A 23,415-nucleotide genomic window follows, 5' to 3' on the forward strand; every position below is an offset into this window, starting at 1 on the left:
TCCAAATAGTCTTTTTTCCCCTCAAAACAGAATTATCTTTCTTTTTTTTTTTTTTTTTTTTTTCTTTGACTTTGGAGAGGGCAAGGGGGAGACAGGGCAAGGACAACTCCTAGTTGATCAAGGTGGTTTTTCATGGTGTGAAAAGCCAATCTTAGCTCCGGCTTGCTGTAGCAACAGGATAAAGAAACAACAGAAGAAACAACAGTTCTCTGTTTTCTTTTTTTTTTTTTACTTTTCTTTTTTTTTTTTTTTTTTCCAATGAAAATCCTGGAAGAACACAGCCAGAAAGCTGTGCACAGGCAGGGGCTGAGCAAAGGTTTCTGCCAGTGCCTGGCAGAACACTGATGACAGGATTAAATGCTGGAGTTATTAAAAAACAAACAAAAACCAACCAACTTTCTTATCTGCTTTCAAGGACATCTGCCTTTCTTACTGGAATCACAAAGAAGCAGTGACTTGTGCACATCAAAGGAATTTAGCTGGGCCCACACCAGAATGGGGTAAAACAATAAAAGACAAAAGCCCTTTTTTTGGCCATGAGATAGCATAAGACCCAAGTCTGCCCCTATCTTCTCATTACGGATGTAATTTATAGGACCGGCCGTGAGCCTGGGGGACACAGGAGGATCCGGTGCCTCTCACCCGGGCACCAGGCTAGGGTGTTGGTGACCCCAAAAGCTTTCAGGGGCGTGGAATGGCCTTGAGCTGTGGCAGGAAGCTCCGGCCCCGCTGCTGATTTGCACTTCAGCATTGCAGCTCTGAGCATTTTGGTTTCCTGTCCTCCGGACTCCATCATGTCCCCTCCACCCGCTGCGTGTCCTCCTGGCATGGAGGATGAGGATGGCTACATGGCCTTGGACAGGCGATGCAAGAGGCCGGGATCCCCCCGGGACACAGGTAGCGGGGTCCGGTCCTCCGTCCCCACCATGGGTTTGTGGTGGCGAGAGGATACCCCGGGTGGCGATTGCTTGGCGGGGGGAAGTAGCGGGGTGCAAGAAGCAGCTCTTGGGGTCCCAGAGAGTCCCTCAAACTGTGGAAACTGAGAGGAGGCTTGGGGGGGACACTTGTCTGTGATAAGCTCAGTATCGTGGAATAAAAATGGTTTTGCACCAGAACTGGGAACATGAGAAAGCAGAGGAAATACCAGAGAGGTGGTTCCATAGTTCCATGAGGGCTGGAGATGGGTGAAGTGTGAGAAAAGAGAGAGAAAGGAAGCATTTTTAGGACTTCTGCTGTACAGTACTCCCTTGCACGGCAAAGTGCTCGGCAGTACACCCCCATTTTCTAGAGCCATAAATTTGGTGTAACTGGGAAGCTACAGCTCAGCTTCTCCCCGTCCCCTCCAAGTTCCTGATGGCTTTGCTGTAGCCAAAGCTGCCCCACGGCAAGCAGCAAGACCCTTGTAAGGAGGGTCCTGGGGTGGGAGAAGCAGAAAGAAGGTTGTGATCATTGGGTTTTCACTTGTGTTTTTTTTTGTTTGTTTGTTTGTTTGTTTTTTGGTTTATGTGCAGGTAGCAAAGCATCTGTCAAGATCTGCTCAAAGAGAGGAGCTCTAAAAAAATTATTATTTTTATATTGTATTTATTAATTTTTATTTATTTATTTATTTGATATTATTTTATATCAATCTATTTCTTTTCGTTGTATTTAAATTTTAATTTACAAGAAAGTGCTTTCTGAATAAAACCACGGACTCTTTCAGCTCCTACCACATGCCCACGGTGGCACGGAGTCCTTCTGAAACTGAGTGTGCTGATCATCGTGGTGCTGCTGGTGCTGCTGGCGGTGCTCAGTGTGCTGGGTGAGTAAAAACCACTCATAAACATGTCCAAAACCCAAGCGACCATGAGGGACTTTTTTATTTTATTTCTTTTTCGCCAAGGGGTGTTCAGGGTTTTATCCTAGTGACCATCTCCATTTGGATGGGGACAATTTTGCCCCACAAGATGCATCCAACAAGAGTAAATCCCCTCTGAAACAAACAAAGAAACACAAAAACACAAAAAAATTGCTTTTAAGGCAAGAGTGGAGAACACAAGAAACATTTTTATGCTTCTGCAAAAGTTGGGTATAGTCATGACCACAAAGGGAGCTTGCAAAATAGCCTGGAGAACCCAACTCAGCCCTGCTCGGTTTTCACGACGTTGCCCTCAAACAGCCTCAGTCTCACCCCAAAATTTTGCCTCCAAGTTTTTCAGAAGACGCCGACTCCTCCCAACGCTCTGCAAAACAAGAGTGAGGCTGGGGGAAGGAGCAGGACAGAGGAGTGCGTGGCTCCCTCCCTGCTGCGCTACTTCTGCCGCTGGAATGGCTCCGCAGGTAACCCCTTCCCCGGGAGGGTCCCTGGGGTGCAATGGGTGTCCCCAGGGGGCTGCAAGCCCGGCTCGGTGTCAATGAGCATGGCGAGGAAGAGCTCGTTTTGCTGATCATCTCCATCTTCTGTGGGCCTCTGGGAGGAGGAGGCACCTCTCCACCTTCCCCGTGCTCACCCCACTGTTTCCTCCTTGTGGTGGATGGGTGGGAAAAGCGGGCAGGAAAAAATTGGGAGGGGAGAGAGCTCCCTCCCCAGTGCCTCTTGGCTGGTTTAAGCGAGACCTTGAGCACATTTTGGGGTGTCTCACGGCTCCGTCTCCTTTCCAGGCCATGGGGGCTGCAAGCTGTGCCCCCCGTCTTGGCAGCTTTTTGGGGACCAGTGCTACCAGGTTTCCAAATCAACTGGGACTTGGATGGATGGTGAAAAAGACTGTAAAAGTCGGGGGTCCCATCTGGCCATGCTCCGGAACACCGCTGATATGGTAAGTACAGAGTGTAAAAGGCTTGAAAAGGACCCAAAAGTCAACGGTTTTGGTGGGTATAGGGGCAAAAACTGCCCCGGAGCTGCTGGTTGGCGGCAGGAGGCTTGGTAGCTCCAAGCCACTTCGTACTAAGGAGGTAACAGGGCTGAATCACCACCAAAAGGGATTTGGAGGCCTCTTCCCACCTTTGGCATGGGAAGAAGGAGGGACATGGAGCTCAGGGGGAGCCTCTGGTGTCTCGGGCTCTGAATTTAAGCAATTTCCTCCCACTGAGTGAGGCAGCACCCAAGGCACAGGTGGTGTTTAGGGCCCATCTCTTTGAGGATGAACCAAATGGGTTCAAAAAGCCAGCTTTGCACCCCAACGAGCCTCTTGCTGAAGGCCTTTGGAAGCCACCGCTCCTCTCCCATTTCCCAGGAGCACTTAAGGGAGATCATCCGCCAGGACAAGCTAATGGTGTGGATCGGATTAAAGGCATCCAACAACATATGGAAATGGGTGGACAACTCCTCCTTCGATGCCACCACGTGAGTACAGCTGCAACCCGCGGTGTGCGGAGCAGCTTTGCTCCACTTCAGCCCCAATATCTTCAATATTTGGTATCTGTGACAGCTTTTTAATCCCCCCAAATGGCTTTATAGCCCAATAGTTGGCTGTACAAAGCACTATTACCCAACATCTAATCACGCCTACGCAGCCAACGTAGTTTTAATGCCCTGGGCATGCTCCAGTGGAGGAAGGAGCCAGATGGTAGTGCAAGCACAGCAATCTGCACGCGCATCTGGGCAAGCCCGCAGAAGGAAGCCTCCTGGAGCCCAGTGAGACAGGCTGGGGGAGAAGCTCCCATTGCCCCCTCTCCCAAGAGCAAAAGGAGCTGCCTTTGAGTGCTGACGGTTTTGGTTTGCAGGTTCAATTCCCTTCAGAGTGTGGAGAACAACTGCGCAACATTGAAAGACAAGCTGGAGGTTGATGGCTGTGGGAGCGAACACAAGTGGGTTTGCCAGATAAAACCCTTCCATCTCCTTTCAAAGACTGCAGGAGACAGAGACCTGTGTGGTGCCCACCCCGAAAAGACCAGCCTGCAGGATGCTTGCTGCTAATACTTGGGGTGAAGCCAACCCTTCTTGTTACAGCTCTGCGAGGAATTTCGGGGTTTGAACCCGACCAATCCCAGCTGAGACTATCAGTGTATGGACTGGTGAAATTAGCATGTGGTTTATTTTTTTTTTATTAAAAAAAGCATACCTATATGTACACACAGACTGTATTTGTTGCATTCTTGCTTTGTCCTCCTTCCAACAGGAAACGTATAGTAAAAAAATAGCATAACTCCATAGCAAATCAGATTTGCAGGTTTCAGATTTATTATTACAAACATGCCATTTTCATCTGTAGAAATATATAAACCAATTTTCTGCTGTACAATGAGAGAGAGAAGCATGACCGTTACTGACTTGAGTAGGATCATAGAACAGAATCATAACATAGAAGCATCGAGTTTCGCTTACTCTGTAGGCCTCACACAGGCTTACCCAAAAATTCATGACATGTGACTAAGAGCACAGATAAAATGCTTCTTAAACCCAAATAGGCTTGCTGCAGTGACTGCTTCCCTGGGGAGCCTGTTCCAGTGTGCAACCACCCTCTCGGTGAAGAACCTCTTCCTGATGGCCAGCCTGAACTTCCCCTGCCTCAGCTTGACACCATTCCGTGGGTCCTATCCCTGGTCACTACAGAGAAGAGATCGGCGCCTGTCCCTCCACTCCACCTCAGGAGGAAGCTGTAGGCCATGATGAGGTCTGCCATCAGCCTCCTCTTTTTGAGGCTGAACAAGTCAAGCCCCCTTAGCAGCCCCTCATACGTCTTCCCCTCTGGGCCCTTCACCATCTCTGTGGCTCTTCTCTGGACACTCTCCAACACTTTAATGTCCTTCTTGTGCTGTGGTGCCCAAAACTGCACACAGTACTCGAAGGGGAGGCCGGCCCAGCGCAGAGCAGAGCGGGACAATCACCTCCCTCAACCGATTAGTGATATAGTGCTTTATGCACCCCAGGGTATGGTTGGCCCTCCTGGCTGACAGGGCAGACTGCTGGCTCATATTCATTCACCTTGCTATCAGCTAAAACTCCCACATCCCTCTCGTTGCTGGACAGCACAGAAGATTGACTGAGCCTGCAAGAATCTGAGCAGAAAATAAATTGTAATAATGTTGCTGCAAAAAAGCAGATTTAAGTAAGTTTTTTACCACCTTTTGTGCTAGTTTTGGCACAAGCATTATGTTTATGGGATCTTTATTCGGGGTAAATCTTTTGCCTCCACTCGACGTAGTTGTTGGGCTTGCTGCAGATCCAGTATTTCTCCTTGTGGCAGAGAGCTGAGCTGATCTTCTCCTGGTTTAGGTATGCACAAGGGCCACCTCCCCGCACCTCAAACCTGCAATGCAGATACACTCAGGAGTGAGCAGAAAAGAAAGTAGGAAAACTACCCTAAAAACTGGAAGGAAAGCTGGGGTTTCCTCTCCTGGGAAGGTCGGAAGGGGCAGCATTCAAGGTTTAATAGGGGTTCAGAGCGCAGCATCCTTGGTCCGCACCAAGCCTCCCATGGAAAACCAGCGGTGCGGTGGCAGGTGAAGGTCCCCGTCCCAAAAGAGGCCATCCCAGACCCTATAAGAACTCCTGCCCTAATTGCCAACCCAAAGTACCCAACCCCAGCAGGCAGAGACACTGACCAGTTGTTGAAGGCTGTCCCGTTGGTCCACCTCCACTGGCCGTTGACATCCTCGTGCAGCCCAAACCAGTGGTTTGCTTGGCCCTTGTAGCGCTTCATGAAAGCCTTTAGAGAAAACAAACAAAAAAAAGGGGTTAGGTTGTTCTTTCTTCCTAAAATACAAGCTCCACCTCCAGCCTGCAGAGCACCTTGCAATAGGAAGGTGATTTGATTTGAGAGATGTGAATATTCTACAGTTTCACAGAAAAAGGAAGCCCCTTGAGAGCAAAGCTTAGGACAGGACCCAGCTGCATGTAGGGAGGGAGTTTTGGAGAAAATAACGTGATATTGCTCATGCCCCAGCCCAGGCTGGTGCTTTCCCCAGGGCATCTTCTCCTGGCTTTGGAAGTGGGTGAAATATGGGGGAAAATAGGTTTTTGTTCTTGACCCACACATTTTCCACACCAGAGCCGGCATTGGGACTCGTGCCCAGTTCTCACCAGTTCCTCCAGGCTGTCTATGGAGGTCAGGGAGGCTTCCATGGCCTTGCACTTCTCCAAGCTGGTGTTCCAGTTGCTTTCATTCTCCGAGAAATAGTAGCACTTGCTGTGGAAGACGATCCATTTGTCTGGGCACACGTCGGAGAATTGGGGATGTGATGAGCGAGACTGCTGCTGCACAACTGTAAAAGGAGAAAACCAAGCAGGTGAGATGCATGGATAGCCACAAAAAAAAAAAAAAAAAAAAAAAAAAAAAAAAAAAAAAAAAATTAATTATTTGTATTATATGGATGCACCAAGGAGGGGCACCCGCTTGGAAAGGCTGAGTAGAGCCTGGTTGAGGAGCCAAAAGGGAGTGCCCCGTGAAGCAGGCTCAGTGCTATGCTTGGAGGGCTTCTCATCCTGCTGGGAAAACCCTGGAATTCCCCACTCCATCCCTGAAACAGGTTCCTGGCCCATCTCCCTGCCGTGGGGATGCTCCGGTGGGACTCACCAACCAAGACCACCACCAGAACGAGGACAACGACAATCAGCACCACACACAGCACAGCCAGCTTTTGTACACGACGACATTTCCTTCCCATCCCATGGGGGCTGGAGTCTGGTGGAGAAGAGAGCAGGAGATGTGGGCTGGGTCTTTCCACCCCCTATTTGCCCTTTTTCTGCTGGATCCACGGTTGATCCTATAACCCTCCCCCTTGGGATAGGAGCTCCCTTCTTTGAGGTCCTCCAGGTGATTCAGAGGTGGCTACATGGTAAAATTCAGAGTCTGTCCTCCCCCCACCAAAACACCCTGCCTGGTGCCCATCCCACCAGTGCCCCACCGGAGCCAGATCTCGCTTTCCCCCAGCATTACCCCATTTAGATTGATTTTCTTCATCTCTTGGAGGGTTCGGCACTTCTTCTTGGTCGGGGTGAGTTTTTTCTTGGGCTCTTTTCCCCATGGCTGGAAAGGAAATGTCGGGTCCCACTGATCACATCCACACATCCAGGGCTGTCTCAGCAACTGGCTGACCACGCTGTGATAGCAAGGAGAGGGTTGAGTGTTGGGGGGCCAGCAAAGCCCCCCGGGTCTGAGGACTTGTGGGGATCTGGAGGGGACATGGGGAGACCGTGGTTGGGGAGAGGGCTTGTGGTCTGCTGGAGGGGAATGTAGGAAGGGTGAAAGAATGGGAGAAAAGAAAGAAAAGATGAAGAAAGAAAGAGAAGGGAAAAAAAGGAAAGAAAATGAGAAAAGGAAAGAGAAGGAGAAAAGAGAAAGACAGAAGTTTAAACTGACTTTAAATGCTAAAATAAATTAAAAGAAGTGCACTGCCCATTAGGGTTCAAAGCTCAAAGGGAGTTGAGCTGTTTGTCACAGAGCACCCTCCGCCAGCTGGCTTCAGCCCAGCAAGCAAGCAAGAAGCTAAATTTGAAAAAGAAGCACAGGAGGTAATAAGCCACCATCAGTTTGTGCTGACATTCTTGGCTTGCAGCCATTCCGTATCTCAGTTTCCCCCGCAACGATAACAGGCTGTGCTGGCTGCTGTCCAAACAGCGCAGCTCTTGCACCACAGATCTTGGCACTGTTGTTGGGAAATAATTAACAAGAAAAGATTTTGTTTCCAAAATAGCCTTCATCCATGTTGCAAACTTTTAGGAATAAGCTCCTAAGGAGGAGAAAAGTTTTGGTTTTGAGTGAATACAGCAGCACGCAAGGAAAAATTGTAGGACCAATATTCAGTGCTAGGGGTCGTGCTGGGAAATAGTGTTTTCAAAGAAGTTTTAGGATTGAATTTGGTAGGGGGGAATAAACAGTGGTAATATGAGTGGGCTGCAGGTTCCCCAGACTCCGTACGACAAAGCCTGGCTTGGCTTCAGATTTGGCTTGCACACTGGGAAGCCTGCTCCAGTGTGCAACCACCCTCTCGGTGGAGAACCTCTTCGTGATGTCCAGCCTGAACTTCCCCTGCCTCAGCTTAACGCCGTTCCCGCGGGTCCTATCACTGGTGATTATGGAGAATAGGTCACCTGCTTCTCCACTTTCCCCTTGCAAGGAAGTTGTAGACTGCAATGAGAGCTGCACACAGGACTCGAGGTGAAGCTGCACTGGTAGAGTAGAGCGGGACAATCACTTCCCTCGACTAGCGATGCGACTAGCTTGTACCAAGGTTTCATCCCTCTTCCTCTCCCAGTCTTCTTTTTTTGCCGCAGCTCCACCCAGATTATTAATTCTACTGATTAATATTATTTTTTGCTTCTTTTCACCTTTATTCTTCTTTTCATTCCCTAGCAGAAGCAGCAATAAAGCCAGATGAAAAGGAAGAATTTGGGCAATGTGGGTTTTTTTTTGGATCTATTCACAGAAACACATGGGTGGTGTGGAAGCTCACTGGGAGCACATTTTTGGCATTAAAGAAAGGGAGAGAACAAGAGGAGACACAAACACATAATGAAAAGTGAGAAAGAGACAGAGGGTAGAAAAATGGGAGAGGGCAAAGGAACATAAAAAAAATCTTAAAGAAAAAAAAAGAAGGAAAGAAGATGGAAACCCATCCTGACTGGCTGCTCCTTCCCTCCCCATTTCAGCCCCTAGCCAAGCGTTGCTTGCTCAGCCGGCCCCCAGTTTTGCTGCTCACACGTGGACTTACCCTAAGAGCAGTGTGTCTACTCCTGGTGTCTTAAGTCTTGCTTGTGCTGCAATTCAATGAATGAGAGGAGTAGCTGCTGGTGGTGCAGGAAGTGATACTTAAGAGCAAGGGGAGGGGTATCGCTCAGCCTACTGATCTTGAAGAAGAGCAGTGGTCATAGGAATGCCTCTCGTGACCAATATATGCGAAGTGACTCAAACCTAACTGGCTGACCCTTGAACACATGTTCTAAATGTTTTCCTGTTCGCAAAAGGTGAAGGAAACCAATTCTCTGTTACTTTTATTGAAGAAAGTGGGAGGAGATTAAGGCCCCCGGGGGGCGGGGAGTGCTGTAACGCTGAAAGCACCAAAACAACATTTTATTGTCTGAGCTGGCTTGCAAAGAGTTGCACGCAAAGTGGGGGCCATGGTAATGTGGCTTTGACTCACCTCTTCCTGGGGCAAAACTGAAGTTTTTGAGGATGTTTGAGGTCTGGTTGGCTGCTCAAAATAACCTTTTATCCCCTCAAAATAAGATTATCTTTTTGTTTGGTTGTTTGTTTTCTTGTGGGTACAGAGGGCAAAGGGGAGATGGGGTGAGGAGGACTCCCAGGAGATCAAGATAATTTTTCCCCTTTCGGATGTGCAAGCACATGGCTGGGGGCTCAGAAAGGGGAACCTGTTTCCAACTGTTGTGGGTTTACGTGGCAAGGTTTCGGTAGCAGGACTCCACGTCCCAAAGGACATTGAACCCCATATGATGCAGCTGAGTCTCTGCACATTTGGGGAGCCTGAAGGACCCTGCCAGGAGCACGAGGGATGGATCCGATGGGGAAAATTGTGCTGGGGGAGGGAGAATGAAACCATCTGGGCAGCAAAGCATTAAATGACCATGATTTCTACAATACTGGGCAAGATGACTAAGGCATTTTGTGGAAACTCAGTGGGAAGGAGGCAGAGCAAGCAGCCTTGTGCATTTGTGTGCCCTTCGTTAACCATTGCTTTCCCTTCAGATATTCAAAGCATCAATCATCCAGGCGGGAAAAGACCCCCAAAAGGGAGACCCAGCCGTTCCCCTATCTCCGATGTCACCCACTAAACCGTGTCCCCAAGCACCACGTCCAACCTTTCCTTTTTATGGAAAAAAAGGGAGCGGCCGTGTGATACAGCCGAGTCTGCGCACATTTGGGGAACCTGAAAGACCCTGCCAAGATCACGAGGGAGGGAAAAATGCTCGGGGGGGGGAAGGAAGGGAGGATGAAACCACCTGGGTTGCAAGGGTTTATTACTTCCAGCAGGCTGCTGTTGGGCATGATAATTTTAACAGTATGAATATTTAGAGAGCCTTTCTTATTTACGAAAATATTTTCATTTGATTCCGCAGAGCTATAAATAAATGGGAGGCTGCTGCTATGAGCAGCAGAAAGACACTTGGAAGAAAATACCAACTTTCTGGCACACATTTTCTGCCCGTTATCTGACTGTCCAGCCCGGATGCAGCTGTGTTTTTCTCTGTCTTCTTTCATTTTCCCCTGAGACAGAGAGGCACCAGCAGTGCCAAATAATGTAAGTAACCTTTTTTTAATTATTATTTTTATTTTTATTCCTGATGCTGGTGGGGGCAGAGCATAGTTGTTTTGTTTCCATGACTCAGAGGCAGCTAGGAATGCGCCACGCTGTCTGCTTTTTATTCTCTACGCAGACACTGCAGAGTCTTTGTGTCTTTTTCTGTAGGAGTTTCATGGAGCAGAAAAAAAAAAATCAAAAAAACCCCAGGTTTTGCATTTTTTAGCAACAGGGCTCTGTGGCAATGCCACGTATCGGCATGGGTTGAAAAGCCTCCAGCTGGTCCGTAGAGGGTCAAAAAGCCCTGAGTCAAAGAGCCAGGGAGCTGAAATTGAGTTTACAGATAACTGCATGTGCTGCCCTTCCCTTGGACCAAGCGGTGAGCTATAGGGATGTGAGCTGTGCGAGGTTTGGGCAAAGGATGCCTGAGCCTAATTCCAGGGATTTTTTTTGAGCTAAAAACAAAAGAGGAGATTTAACCTGTGCAGCTGCAGAGTGACCAGCTGGAGTTATTTATTAAACCACCATTTGCTTGCCACCAGCTAATTAACTTCAATGGCGGTGAGGGGAAGAGAGTGCCTGCAGAATGTGCTGGAGGATGCAGGTAAGCTATGATTTGGGCACGGGGCTGCTGCTGCTGGGTGGACTTGGCTTATCGGAGCTGTTGTGTTGAGCTTACGGGGCAAGATTTGGGGAGCAGGGGGTGCCCACAAAGGAGCAGCAATGACAAAGCATTAGGGACCAACCTCAACCCCATTTCCCTGCCCAGCTCATGGGGAGCAGGTAGAAGAGGGTGGATGGGGCGGAATTTGGTTTTGTTTTGCTTTTAGTCCTCCCTGCTGCAGTCTGTTCTTAGCAGGCAATAAATTAGCAGGCAATAAATTACAATCTGTCTATACTGAGGCTGTTCTGGCTGTGTCATCGGGATCCCTTCTCCTTTTCTCAACCCTTGAGCTTTCTTTTCATCCTATTTTCTCCTCCTGCTCTTTGGGGATAGGGAGCAGGAGCAGCCCGATGGAGCTGAGCTGCCCACCAGCACCAAACAACCAGGCATAGGGTTTCTGTGTTTCTGTCCTTTTTTTTTTTTTGCTTGGACAAAGAGCCTTTGTTTTCCTTGCCAACATGTTTGCTGAGGCTGCTGCTGGATCAGGCAGTAAATTCTCTTCCCACTGGAGCCATGAAACTGAGACCAAAGTTTGCTCCTACGGATTTCAGCATGCTATCTGATGTGAAAACAGCCTTTATTGCCTTTTTTTTTTTCTTTTTTTCTTTTTTTTCTCCCAAACACACCAAGCTGTAGTCTGGGGCAGAAGCAGTTTGACTTCTGGGGATGAGTTGGTGCTGAGGAGGGTGGCAAAGAGTTGTTGTAAGACAGCAAAGCTCTGCCCAGGTCCAACTTTATGCAAAATGGAGCAATTTAAAAACTGTACTGGGTCTGGCTGGGATGTTAACTTTCCCGGCAGCAGCCCGTACAGTGCCGTACTCTGTACTTGTAGCTGGAACAGCAGTGTTACCACACCAGTGTTGTGTCTAGTGCTGAGCAGTGCTGGCACAGCATCGGGACTTTCTCTAACCCTCCTAGGGGGTGGGCAAAAAGGTGAGGAGAGAAACATCACTAGGGCAGCTGACCTAAACCAACCAAAGGGATATTCCATACCGTGTGATGTCACACTCAGCAATAAAAGGTAGAAACAGGAAGAGGAGAGGAGGGGTGGGCTCTTGTTGGGAAAACATCGGACCTCCTCTCGAACACCGGCTGCGTGCGTTGAGGCCTTGATTCAAGGACTTGGTCAATCATCGCTCATTTGTGGGAAGTAGAGAATAATTTCTTTCCTCTGCACTTCCATATAGCCTTCATTTATTTTGTTTGTTTTCCTCTCTTCTTTTTATTTTTTCCTTTTCCCCTCTCTTTTCCCCTTTCCCTTTTTATTTCCCCTTAGTTAAATTGTTTAGTTCGTGGTAGTCTTTATTTAATTGTTATTATTATTTCCCTTTAATTAAATTACCCTTATATCAACCCGTGAGTTGTTCTTTGCTTTACTTCTCCCCCTCCTCATCTAAAAGAAGGGGAGTGAGAGAGTGGTTGTGGGGTTTAGCTGCCCAGCACGGTAAAACCACCACAAAAACAAAACCAGAAAAACTAAGACCTTTTTATGCTTTGCTTGGGAAATAAAGGGCCAGGCTGGTTTTGTCTGGGAAATTCTTGTGAAACAAAGCAGAAAAAAACAGCTGCATGGTCTGGATTTCCCAGTGTTTTACCTGTTTACACAGAATAATCATCTGGGCTTTGTTCAGCGCACCTGGACGCTCTTCCTTTAAAGAGACTGAGCTCTTTTTGAGATGGAAATGATTCAGTGGCAATAGCTTCATCTGTGTTTTTCTTGTTTTATTGTTAATTTTTCTTTTTATTTATTTTCAGTTGTGAGCTGGGACATTTTCTGCAGCCTGTGGGACTGAACAAAGCTTGGAGTGAATATAAACAGCAAGAAATGAGGATGTTTAACCACGGGCTTTAAGAAAATGGTGCGTCCGGGCCTAATATAGCATCTCGGATATTTTTTAGAAGAGCTGGCTGGAGAAACAAACAAACAAACAAAAAAAAAAAATCCGGAAAAAAAGGGACTTTGAGGATGTCAGAAGCCCTTCCTGATGCAGGTAAATAACCCCCGTGCTCTTTCCTTAATGGTCTTAAGGGCTGCCCTGCCTGCGATGGGTGGTTTGGATTTTAGGGTTATGTTGCTATAGTGTGTTCTTCTGGTGGGCTAAGTGGAGTCGGGGCTGGAGCCAAAAAACGTTGAAGAAATGGGGAAGTTATCGAGTCAGCACTTCCCCATGGCAAACAGAAGGTGCTGAAATGGTTTCCTGCCTCAGAAGCAATGGGCTCGAGCTATCCTTCAAAGCCAGAAGGTGGAAACCATGCATCCACCCCCGTCTGCTTTCCATCTCCCCCAAAATAAGGGGGTGAGCTGATGCTGCAGCCCTTGGGCTGGCCCTAATGGGTACAGAGGGGTGTGTGGGGCCTGATCCTGCTCACGGGGCCAGGCAGAAGGCAGAGGGGCTCCTCCAAGTTCTTACCAGCCCCTTGGCTTTGTTATAGGTGAGGACCCCACTGCTGTGATGATGTCCCCACGCCAAGGAGCAACGGAGACGAGTAAGCACCAGTCCTGTTTTTGGGATGCCACGGTGCTGCTGGAGGTCATGGCAGGGCTTAGAGCTACATGGGCATAATTTAATTTAATTAAAATAGCTGGGGAGAGGAGCGTAAGGACGGGAAAGCTGTGAGAGGTATGGAATGGCCTGAGCTGTGGGTGTGGGTGCAATGCTCATATCCGAGCTTGAAGGGGATGGAAGTGATGCAATGAGCTCAGGCAGCCCTAAAATTCCTCAGAAGGCCTCTGAACTGAGCCTTTTCCCCCGGATAGGATAGGATATGTACTTTCTGGGTGTATTTTCAGGTGCTGGAGGGAATAGGGGGGCAGTGGGCAGCTCAGGGGGCTCTTGGAGGTACTTGTACCCCGTGTTTGTTGACCGTGCCTCTCCTCCGTGCTCCGTTGCTTTGTTCTCCCTCCAGCTTTTAGCCTCAAGTGCCTTAAGGACAAACTGTTCCCCATCGGGGTCACCGTGCTCGTGACAGCGTTGCTGATCACCGTCATTGCCCTGGCGGGTAAGAGGATGGAGATGGCCCTACCAGAATCCTCTCCTCCCCTTTGGAAAACCCAGCGGTGAGGATAGGGCAGGGGCTGGGCATGGGATGCCACAGGAAAACCTGGACGGGGGCAAAATTTGTCCCTAAAGGGGCCAAAACCGCCTCAAAACACTCTGCTCCAGGAGGAAGCTGCAGAAAGACCTTTATGGAGAGGAAGGAGGTGTTTATTTCAGGCCCGAGCGGCTTCTGGAACTGAAAATGAATATTTTGAACAGAAAGGTGAAAACAACAAAAATAAAATGAGAAGTGGAAATGAACACGTTTTTTACGGGATTAGATCTCACAAATCATCACCACCGATTAAAATAAGCAGATTTCCTTCTGCTTATTTCCAGCCAGGAAATGTCCATCCTGCCCCTCTCCCATCCTTCCCACCTGCTCAGGAAAGGGCATCGGGTTCAGGGAGAAATGCTTCTACTTTGTGGATGTCGAGGCCAACTGGAACAAGAGCCAGAGCTTCTGCCTCTCCCAAGGAGCCCAGCTGGCCACCATTGACAGCCAGGAGGACTTGGTTAAGTGAGGGGTTTGCCGGATGATGGGGTGGCTTTTTGGGAAGCAGCTGTGGGGTTCCTTGGAGGGTGTAAGATAAAGATGGGCACAACATTTCTTCTTTGCTTTCCAGAGCTTCCTATTGCGTTACGGACGTGCCTTGCACTTCTGGATTGGTCTGCATCGAGAGGGATCCGACCCCTGGAGATGGTGCAATGGGTCTCTCTTCAACAACCTGTACGTCCTGGCTGCTTTTCCTCACATTTTTTAATGGGCTGGGAGCAATTAACCACCCCTTCTTCTAACGCTTGGTCCTTGGTGTTACATATGGAGTGGTAATTCATGTCGAGAAAATGGTTGATATTAATAAAGAAGGGGGAGATGTGGGAGTGTGGCCATGGGGGTTTGAAAGCCCCGTGATTGACATAACATTAGACTCTTAATGATGAGGCCATCAGGAATATAAAAGAGTTTAGAGGGAACAAAGAAGGGTGATTCAGGAGACTCCATGCAGTCTCTGGTTTCTTGTTCTCCAGCTGGTCTCTTGTTCTCCAACCATTAAGGCATGGATGTTTCTGGGTGTTTGCTGCTGATATATGCAAAGTTGTCTGACCAATGAAAACTTTTTTGAAAAGAACTGCTGTGGAGAGAAAGGTATAAGAGGGGAGCCTGCCCTCAAGATAAAAAAGAAGGCAGCAAGATGAAGTTACATCAATAAAGAAGCAGGAGAAGAAGTGAAGAGGAACAGGCTGGCAGAATGGAGACCAGGATGGGAACAGGCACTTTGATTGCCTCATGAAGATGGGTTCGGCCAGACTTAGCAAAGTGCTCAGAGAAGCTCGTACAGAAAGTCGCTGGAAATAGGCGCACTGGAGCTAGGAAGAAGCTCGAGCTGAGAGAAGCGGACCTGTACACACAACTGCCTCTCACTGGTAAGCAGTTGTGCATTATGGGGAATCATACGTCCTTAGGAACAAAGTCCTGGTAACCTTACAGCTTATTCTCCTTCTTAACAATAGGACAGTTTATGAGCCTGAAATAGGGGACCAAATTGACGTCAAGGTGTGGGACTCTGCAACTAAAAACGACAAGGTTGCGGTGGGATTGCTGGGCACCTGGCGAGCAGTCTCTGAGGCCTTAAAGAGCCATGTGGGACCACAGTCAGAGATGTGTGGTTTACCAGACAGTGAGCGAGCTGTGGGCTCTTCTACTGATCTGACTGCTACGCCATGGGCCCCTGTGCTGGTACAGCCATCGAAGGCTTTTGCTGTTACGCCCTCTGCTGACCTAAACGTGCCTTTTGATCCAGGCCTCATTGGCCTTGAAAAGGGAGATGGATATGCTTTTCTTCGATCTGGGAAGAACGGGATACATAAGGCCCAAAGGCCAAGTTGCTTGACAACTTAAAGCGAGACATTGTTCAAAAGGAAAGGAAAATGGAGACTTGTTTGTAATCAAGAAAAGGAATGGAAGATTGAGACTGTTAAGTCATGGATCTTAAAGGATTGTTTGTTACCTTTCCTGATTGTACATATGTATAGCTGTACTCGGGTTTAGTGCGTGTTTGTGAATATTAGTATTATAAATGAAGTCTCAACTCAATCTGAATTTAGTAATAATTATAAAAGCTATAAAAAGTATAAAAGCTATAAAAGGTATAAAAACTATAAAAGGCAAGTAAACAGGGCTGGGTGTGCGGGGAGTCTACGCTCCACCAACACGCACACATGAACATCAAACATTCTAAATATACAGAACATTGCTTTTACATACTAAACCCGAGTATGCCTATACATACGTACAATCAGGAAAGGTAACAAACAATCCTTTAAGATCCATGACTTAACAGTCTCAATCTTCCACTCCTTTTCTTGATTACAAACAAGTCTCCATTTTCCATTCCTTTTGAACAATATGTCTCGCTTTAAGTTGTCAGGCAACTCGGTCTTCAGTCCTTATGTATCCCGTTCTTCCCAGATCGAAGAAAAGCATATCCATCTCCCTTTTCAAGGCCAATGAGGCCTGGGACAAAAGCCACGTCCAGGTCAGCAGGGGGCGTAACAGCAAAAGCCTTTGAGGGCTGTAGCGGGAGAGGGGCCCATGGCGTAGCAGTCAGATCAGTAAACGAGCCCGCAGCCCCCTCACTGTCTGGTAAACCACACGTTTGTGATTGTGACCCCACATGGCTCTTTAAGGCCTCAGAGACTGCTCGCCAGGTGCTGAGCAATCCCACCGCAACCTTGTCGTTTTTAGTTGCAGAGTCCCACACCTTGACCTCAATTTGGTTCCATATTTCAGGCTCATAAACTGTCCGATTGTTAAGAAGGAGAATAAGCTGTAAGGTTACCAGGACAGTCTTTGTTCCTAAGGACGTATGATTCCCCATAATGTGCAGCTGCTGACCAGCGAGGGGCAGTTGTGTGCACAGGTCCGCTTCTCTCAGCTCGAGCTTCTCTCCAGCTCCAGTGCACCTGTTTCCAGCGACTTTCAGTACAAGCTTCTCTGAGTGATTTGCTGAGTTTGGCCGAACCTATCTTCATGAGGCAATCAATGTGCCTGTTCCCGTCCTGGTCTCCATTCTGACAGCCTGTTCCTTTTCATTCCTTCTTTCTGCTTCTTTATTGATGACATAACTTCATCACATCCTGTTGCCTTTTTTTTTTTTTTTTTTTTTTTATCTTGAGGGCAGGCTCCCCTCTTATACCCTTCTCTCCACAGCAGTTCTTTTTCAAAACAACTTTTCATTGGTCAAACAACTTTGCATATAACAACAGCAAACACCCAGAAACATCCCTGCCTTAATGGTTGGAGAACAAGAGACCAGCTGGAGAACAAGAAACCTGAGACTGCATGGAGTCTCCTGAATCACCCTTCTTTGTTCCCTCTAAACTCTTTTATATTCCTCATGGCCTCATCGTTAAGAGTCTAATGTTATGTCAATCACAGGGTTTTCCAACCCCCATGGCCACACTCCCAAATCTCCCCCTTCTTTATTAATATCAACCATTTTCTCGACACGAATTACCATTCCATATATAACACTGGGAAGCAGCTTGTGGATGCAGAGGGCATCCCTGGATGAACCCATATGCGATTAATCAACCAAAAATATTCCTCCCTTCATGGAAGGGGGCAGACTTAGCTTTGCATAGGGGTCATTGTCCGCTGGAAAGGATTCTTCCTCCTCCTTCCAGCACCGTTTGCTTATGTGGGAGATGCTCAGCCCCTTGACTTCTCCTTCTGCTACTCTGTGCAGGTTCGATATCCGGGGCAATGGCCAATGTGCCTACATCAACAGTGATGGGGTCAGCAGTGACTGGTGCTCCCAGCTGAAGTATTCGGTCTGCAGCCACCCCCTGCAGAGCCCCAGGGGAGCGTGGAGGGGAGTAGAGCCCTGAGCTGCCCCCTTCAGCATCCTCCTGCGTCCTGGAGTCTCTTCCGAATTTACACCATGAAGATGATGAAGAGAAAGCTGCTACCATTAAACCCCCTTGTGTGGGGTTCCTGACGGTACTTTATTTAAAGAAATAAGTATTAATTTATTTTAACTTCAGCTTGCAGAAGTAGAAACTCCTCGAAGCAACAGCGTGGAGTTCTGGGATCAAAGGATCCTTCAACCACTCGTGTCTTTGCAGCAGTTGCAGAGAAACTTGGGAATATCCAAAATGTTTGGAAAAAAACATTTTTCCACCACTCTGAATATTGAGGGCTTGATGCCCTTGTTTGTGGGATTCAGATGTAGGAGGAGAAAGGGAAAGTGGAGGAAAGAAGCAGAGCTGGGAGAAGCCACCAGCCTCGAAGCTCTGGAGCTGCTTTTTGGCATCCCGGTGCCGTGTCCCATCCCGTTTGTGCCTTGTCGTGGCTCCCTCAGTTGAAGCTGTGCTTAAATCTTGGTGGCCTCTTTCTGGCAAATCCAATGCAACGGCGTGCTGCACGAGTGGGAGCGGAGCTGCCCCTTCAATATCGCCGCACAGGCATTCGCCTTCCTTTCCCCCATCACCTGCAGCCTGGGGAGCACCGTAAGCAAGATTTTAGTCAGCACAACAGAAAGTGCTTGGATGCTGCTTCCAGCAGCAACATTTCATCTCTTCAGATGGTTGTTTAGCCCCCCAAAAAACTTTAACCAAGTCAGCCGTTCAGCTTGGAGTGTAGCACCCTGTTTTCCTCCTGTTTCTCCAGAGAAAGCAATTTTCCAGCTTTTGCCCCACAAAAAAAAAAAAAAAAAAAAAAAAAAAAAAAAAAACACTCATTTCTCCTCCCCATACACCCTCTGCTTTGTCTAATAAAAATTTATCTCTCCCAAAAGCTCTATTTTTTTTTTTTTTTGGATATCAAAGTCCATGTGGCTACAGCAGGACCCCAGCTGCAAAATATCCCGGATTGGGGCATCTCCTTTTTAACCAGTTGAAATTTCCCTGCCTGAAATTACAGGGAAAATACGTAGGAAAAAAGCTTTGATCACTTCTTCCTCTCCTTGCCGAGCAGCTGGGGGCTGCGGGCCCGCATTGCCCAAATTTCATTTGCTCCCCACCAGCTCAGGAAGGATTCTGGGGGGAGTTTGCTGTCAAGGAAGTGGGGTGAGCAACCCAAATTTCTCCTGGGATGGGGTTTTTGCACGGGGCTCAGGAACAACTCACCAATCATCCTGCAAAGGGGATCCATCCATCCACGTCCACTCCTCGCCCTGAGTCGGCATGGTGCTGAGCCCCGTCCAGCTCCCCGTTGTTTCTTTTCTCATGGCCCCAGTGAAGTTCTAGGGGAGGAGGAGGCAGACCCCATCTCCCTGTTTTTCCCCCCCTTTCTCTCCCTTTTCCCACCTTCTCCCCCATTTTCCCCCTCTCCCCATTTTCCCCTCCTCCCTATATTTCCCCCCACCCTTTTTCACCCCTCCCCTTTTTTCCCCCACTCTCCCTCTTTTTCCCACCTTATCCCCCTTTCCCCCTTATCCTCTTTTTCTCCCCCTTTTCTTCCCCCCTTCTCTCCCTTTTCTTCCCCCTCCCTCTTTTTCCCCCCCTTCACCTCCTTTTCTCCCCCTTCTCCTCTTTTTACCCCCCTCCATCCCTCTTTTCTCCCCCTCCTATTATTATTGTATTATTTTATTATTATTATTTCCCCCCTCTTTATTATTATTTATTTTCCCCCGACATCCAATTGTCTCTGCAACTTGGGCAGGCAGCATCAGCTGGAAAAAAAATCCGATTGCAGTCGTGATGCTTTCTCTTTGGTCCTTTACCTTCTCCTCCACGCTTTTGGGCATCGCCAGCTCTGCCCTCCTGTCCTTGCAGTCACGTCCTGCCTCTTCCCAGGACAGGGTTTTTGCAGAAACCCAGTAGCATTTGGTGGCGAAGGGCTGCCAGCCCGCAGGGCAGAGCCAGCAGCCCTCGGCACCTGGGGCAGGGGTTGGGGACGTGAGCTGGGTAAGGGGCGAAGCTGGGAGACCCCTCCCCAGGACCCTCCCAAGCTTTTCTCAACCCCCTGTTTTGTTTTGTTTTGTTTTTTTAGGAGAAAAATCTTTATGAGAACTGAGGGAAAAGCTGAGGTTGGAGGGATAGGAGCAGAGGTTGAAGGTACAAAGAGGGGTGCATGGAGAGGGGAAGAATAAAGGTGACAACACGGAGGGAAAGCAGCAGGATAGTGAGGTCTAGGGGGGGCTTTCCCTCGCTGTTGGGCCCCGTTTTCTGCGTGGAGGGGCCCAAAGCAAGCCAACACCCCCATAACAGCGTGGGCTACCTGGTGCCTGGTGGCTCTCGGCCTCGCACAGCCGCTCTCTGAGCCCCAGCTGGAAGTAGTTCAGGGAGCAGTTGGAGCTGGGGGTGTCCTTGCCCAGGCAGGATTCCCAGGAGCATGAGCCAGTGGGATTGAGGCTGTTTCCATCTGAAATTGGGGGGCGGGATGGTTTGACCCCAGGATGCAAGCAGTGGGGTGAAACCCTTGTGTGGAGCCACCCTCAGCATGGGATGGAGCAAGGTGCTGCCAAAGGGAGCAGGGATTTGTGGCAGCACAGGCGTCAAACCCACAAAACAAACAAACAATAAAAACAGCCTGGTGGGTCCAGGGGATGTTCTCCAAATATAGGCGAAATACGGAGCTGCCATGGCTTTTTGGGGGGGATTTGATTTGTTTTCCCCCCACACACCCTGACACCCCGCCACTCACCGTGTCGCTGCAGCAGCCACACCACGATGCCCGCCAGGACGGCGGCCCCAACCCATCCGGTTCCCAGTATCACCCAGTACCACTGGCGACCTGCAACGGGACCTGTATTGGGAGAGTAACCCACATCGTCGCCATCCCTTCCTTGTTTTAACCCCCTTCAGTTTGGTGTCCACGTCATGGGGACAGTCACATCTGTCCCCCCTCCCCCCCTCACCCTGCATCCTGCAAGGTGGCTTGGAGGGGAGCTGAGAAGCAAAAAAAAACACCCACAAGCTGCCTCCCTCACTTGCCCGAGGTGATAAACAGCAGCTCAGCTCCTCTACACCCCTTGCTGCACCTGGGAGGGGGCTTGGGGGGGGTCCTGGCTCAAGGGAAGGGCACAAAATGAAGCCTTGGGGTGCTCAAAGCCACAATTGCTGCTCGGTTGCAGCCCGCTTGCAGAAGCCCTCGTGCGAGGTGAGAAAGGGGAGCGTGCAAAAGCTCTGCAGGTAGCGGTGTCCTCGGGGAAATTCTCCTTGCAGCACATTTCAGAGAGATTTGGGGAAAGAAATCTGCTCGTGCAGCTGCTCTGCCCCGTAGCGGAGTTGGACAGCAAACATCCTCGAGGAAAATGAGGATTTGGGCTGGAAAAAAAACTTTTCTCACTGTGTTTCCCCCCCTGCTAGGGCCCAGCAGCTCTGGGGTGGCACCAGGGACAGCACCAGCACCGTTTGTAGGGCGTCCAGCCCACCTCCCCCAAAAGATATAGGGCCAAAGCCCAGAGGGACCCCAGCACCCATGGGTACGAAGCAAATCCACTCACCGGGAGGCTTTGGGAGCTGTGGGATGCCTCTGGGACCCGGTGGCAACTCCAGGTCGGTGTAAACCGTTGTCAGCGCCATCGCCAGCAGTCCCCAAGGAGCAGCAGAGCCAGGTGCAGGGGCAGAAAAAGGAAATTATTATTATTTTATATATATATTTTTTCCTGGAGGTAAAGCTGGGTGAAGCGGCGCTGGGTGTCTGAGCCTCGCCTGCTGCCCTCTGCTCCCCAACCTGCTGAGGCCGCCCACAAAAAGCGGTTTCCGAAAGCGAAGCAGCCTCTGAGAGGTGCAAAGGGAAGGACATTTTATTTAGTTAGCATAAAACTTGAAAAAAATATATATATAGCAAAAAGAAATATCAAAATCAAAAGCATTAAAAAAGCAATAGCAACCCCTTCTTCTCCAGGAGAGCGGGGTCAGGGCAGGGCTTTCATCTCATTTATTATCATGTTTGTATTGCAATTTTCTTCTTGCACACAGGTTTCTGCACCTTGGCACCAAGCTGGGGAGAGGAGCATAACGCCCTTTTCCATGCAATTATCCCCAAAATTCCACTTAGCAATCAGTACCTCTCCCTTTCCCACCTTTGGAGGTGAGGGTAAAACCTTGGAGGGGGGAAGAAGAAGCAGAAGCCACCAGCGCTCAGCCCCTTTGCCTCCAGCACCTCTGCAAGCCAGGGACAGGTGTAAGGGATGGGGATTTTAGCAAAAGTAAATAAAATGAAATAGATTTTAAGGTAGAATCTGCACGGCTGCTCCCTCCCTAACATTTTTTGCAAAAGTGCTGCAAAACTGTTCCCTTGACAGCAGCATCGGGTGGTTTAGCACCTTTTCAGAACCTCATCCACGACAAGAGTTAACAGATTAACACCTCGTAATGTTTTGTGTCTTCGTTTAATTTTTAAGCCACCAAACCTCCCCATCCTCAGCCCTTCCTGCCTCTGGCCTTTTGAATTTTCTTGGTTTCTCTTGGATTCTGCACTTTCTCTTTTAAATAACCCCCAGGCGAATTTCTTTTCATGCACAAGAAATTTGCAGCAGCAAGAAGTCCACGCCAGGATGAAATTTCCTTCCTATTTTTATTTTTCATTTTAATTTAATATTCTATGATTCTGTTTTTTAAGTCCTAGCATCCTTGTTTCCTCTGATTTATTTTTGCTCCTTTTCACCCCATAGTTTAGCACCTTCATTCATTTTATTTTAATTTATATTCTCACAAATTGTGGGCAAGCATGAAGAGATGCTTCACCCCAAACATCACCCCCATCATCTCCCTTCCTTTAGATGGCTGAGGCTTTGGAGGCGCAAAATTTCCATTTTCCATAAATTTCTCCACCAAAAGTCTTTGGGAATATGGGCAGTGAAGAGCCACCTCATTAAGAAGGTTGGATGTAATGATTTCGTCAACGAACCTCACTGGATTTATCAACTAAATTCAGGTTTGAGATATCTGAGCTCACATCACAGCCTCTCCACCCCAACTATTGCTCCAGAGCAAAGAGTACAAGGGTTGCAGAGCAAAGTGGTGGAAACGTCTCCACTGTTTGGGGTGGAGAGGACAAAAATTGGTGGAATTAATGACTGAGAGAAGGTTTTTGTGGAGAAGGGGTTGCACAAGCCTCTGTGGTTGGTGGTGGTGAACCAGCTGAAGAAATGCTCCAGGGGAAGAAATGGGTGAAAAACCTGCAACTTTTCCCACTTTTTCTGCAGCCCATCCCAAAATCCAAAACACCTTCACACACCAACCAATGCCAACTAGGTGGCGGCTCCCATCATCGCGGCACGGATCCCCCAGACCCTTCTTGTCCCCTCTTAGGCTGGGGAAAACAACTGAAGCCCTGAGGTTTCCTCTTGCAGCACCAGCGCCCTGTTCTCCCTCCTGCTCTGTGAGGTACTGGAGGATGTGGCTTTGCTCTGCAGGTTGTTTTTTTGGTCAAATAAAGCAGACGAGAAATCATCATTCTCTACCAGACAGCCCCAAACAGGGATCCCAGGGCACAGCAGAAAGGATGCGTCCATCCCGTTGTCCTTTGCCTACGTTTTGTGGCTGTACAAATTCATGTTGGGGATTTTTAGGCATCCTTGCAAC

The 23,415-nt window shown here is 48.7% G+C and overlaps 4 protein-coding genes and 1 long non-coding RNA gene across 14 annotated transcripts in view; 2 read left to right on the plus strand and 3 right to left on the minus strand.

The window, feature by feature from the left end:
- The window catches only part of LOC311425353 (killer cell lectin-like receptor subfamily B member 1B allele C), an 85,380-nt gene that overhangs the window by 41,803 nt on the left and 20,162 nt on the right, over window positions 1-23,415 (minus strand). The window lies entirely within an intron of this gene.
- LOC311425379 lies at window positions 1,599-5,002 on the plus strand. Its single transcript, XR_014686297.1, has 3 exons — window positions 1,599-2,319; window positions 2,641-2,795; window positions 3,213-5,002. It is a non-coding gene; the product is annotated as an uncharacterized lncRNA (long non-coding RNA).
- Window positions 4,006-8,783, minus strand: LOC311425360 (C-type lectin domain family 2 member B-like). The gene is made up of 6 exons (XM_084501224.1): window positions 8,632-8,783; window positions 6,858-7,020; window positions 6,495-6,602; window positions 6,002-6,183; window positions 5,524-5,627; window positions 4,006-5,228 (listed from the first exon to the last, which is right to left on the minus strand). The coding sequence occupies exons 2-6, from the start codon at window positions 6,943-6,945 to the stop codon at window positions 5,087-5,089; spliced, it is 624 nt and encodes a 207-aa protein (XP_084357350.1). The 5' UTR covers window positions 6,946-7,020; window positions 8,632-8,783; the 3' UTR covers window positions 4,006-5,086.
- Window positions 8,757-18,676, plus strand: LOC311425363 (C-type lectin domain family 2 member A-like). 7 transcript variants are annotated; one of them, XM_084501231.1, is made up of 9 exons: window positions 8,757-9,040; window positions 9,995-10,176; window positions 10,719-10,780; window positions 12,596-12,831; window positions 13,274-13,327; window positions 13,748-13,840; window positions 14,218-14,393; window positions 14,505-14,608; window positions 17,628-18,676. In XM_084501231.1, exons 4-9 carry the CDS (start codon window positions 12,807-12,809, stop codon window positions 17,767-17,769), a joined length of 594 nt encoding a protein of 197 aa, XP_084357357.1. In that variant the 5' UTR covers window positions 8,757-9,040; window positions 9,995-10,176; window positions 10,719-10,780; window positions 12,596-12,806; the 3' UTR covers window positions 17,770-18,676. The 7 variants fall into 7 exon arrangements, 4 of the variants coding, with proteins under 4 accessions (XP_084357357.1, XP_084357358.1, XP_084357359.1 ...); XM_084501232.1 differs by having other exon boundaries at window positions 8,757-8,884; XR_014686293.1 differs by lacking the exon at window positions 8,757-9,040 and adding an exon at window positions 14,005-14,101 and having other exon boundaries at window positions 9,807-10,176; window positions 13,748-13,898.
- On the minus strand, window positions 17,804-23,329 carry LOC311425358 (C-type lectin domain family 4 member E-like). Of its 4 annotated transcripts, none has more exons than XM_084501219.1 (5): window positions 21,330-23,329; window positions 20,528-20,617; window positions 20,102-20,245; window positions 19,605-19,759; window positions 17,804-19,124 (listed from the first exon to the last, which is right to left on the minus strand). In XM_084501219.1, exons 1-5 carry the CDS (start codon window positions 21,406-21,408, stop codon window positions 19,005-19,007), a joined length of 588 nt encoding a protein of 195 aa, XP_084357345.1. In that variant the 5' UTR covers window positions 21,409-23,329; the 3' UTR covers window positions 17,804-19,004. The 4 variants fall into 4 exon arrangements, with proteins under 4 accessions (XP_084357345.1, XP_084357344.1, XP_084357343.1 ...); XM_084501218.1 differs by having other exon boundaries at window positions 20,528-20,629; XM_084501217.1 differs by lacking the exon at window positions 17,804-19,124 and having other exon boundaries at window positions 19,432-19,759.

The sequence above is a fragment of the Aythya ferina genome (assembly GCF_964211825.1).
Source record: "Aythya ferina genome assembly, chromosome: 30".
In the NCBI taxonomy this organism is placed as follows: Eukaryota; Metazoa; Chordata; class Aves; order Anseriformes; family Anatidae; genus Aythya; species Aythya ferina.

Excerpts from the sequence above, each read along its gene's own strand:
- LOC311425360 (XM_084501224.1), bottom strand. The coding sequence starts at position 6,945 with ATGGGGAAAAGAGCCCAAGAAAAAACTCACCCCGACCAAGAAGAAGTG. Across the intron at positions 6,184-6,494 it reads TCTGGTGGTGGTCTTGGTTG|TTGTGCAGCAGCAGTCTCGC; the intron begins GTGAGTCCCACC and ends CTCCTTTTACAG. Across the intron at positions 5,628-6,001 it reads TAGACAGCCTGGAGGAACTG|GCTTTCATGAAGCGCTACAA; the intron begins GTGAGAACTGGG and ends TTTTCTCTAAAG.
- LOC311425363 (XM_084501231.1), top strand. The coding sequence starts at position 12,807 with ATGTCAGAAGCCCTTCCTGATGCAG. Across the intron at positions 13,328-13,747 it reads CCAAGGAGCAACGGAGACGA|CTTTTAGCCTCAAGTGCCTT; the intron begins GTAAGCACCAGT and ends TTCTCCCTCCAG. Across the intron at positions 13,841-14,217 it reads CACCGTCATTGCCCTGGCGG|CCAGGAAATGTCCATCCTGC; the intron begins GTAAGAGGATGG and ends GCTTATTTCCAG.
- LOC311425358 (XM_084501216.1), bottom strand. The coding sequence starts at position 21,408 with ATGGCGCTGACAACGGTTTACACCGACCTGGAGTTGCCACCGGGTCCC. Across the intron at positions 20,246-20,527 it reads GTGGCTGCTGCAGCGACACG|ATGGAAACAGCCTCAATCCC; the intron begins GTGAGTGGCGGG and ends CCCCAATTTCAG. Across the intron at positions 19,760-20,101 it reads CGAGAGCCACCAGGCACCAG|GTGCCGAGGGCTGCTGGCTC; the intron begins GTAGCCCACGCT and ends CCCCTGCCCCAG.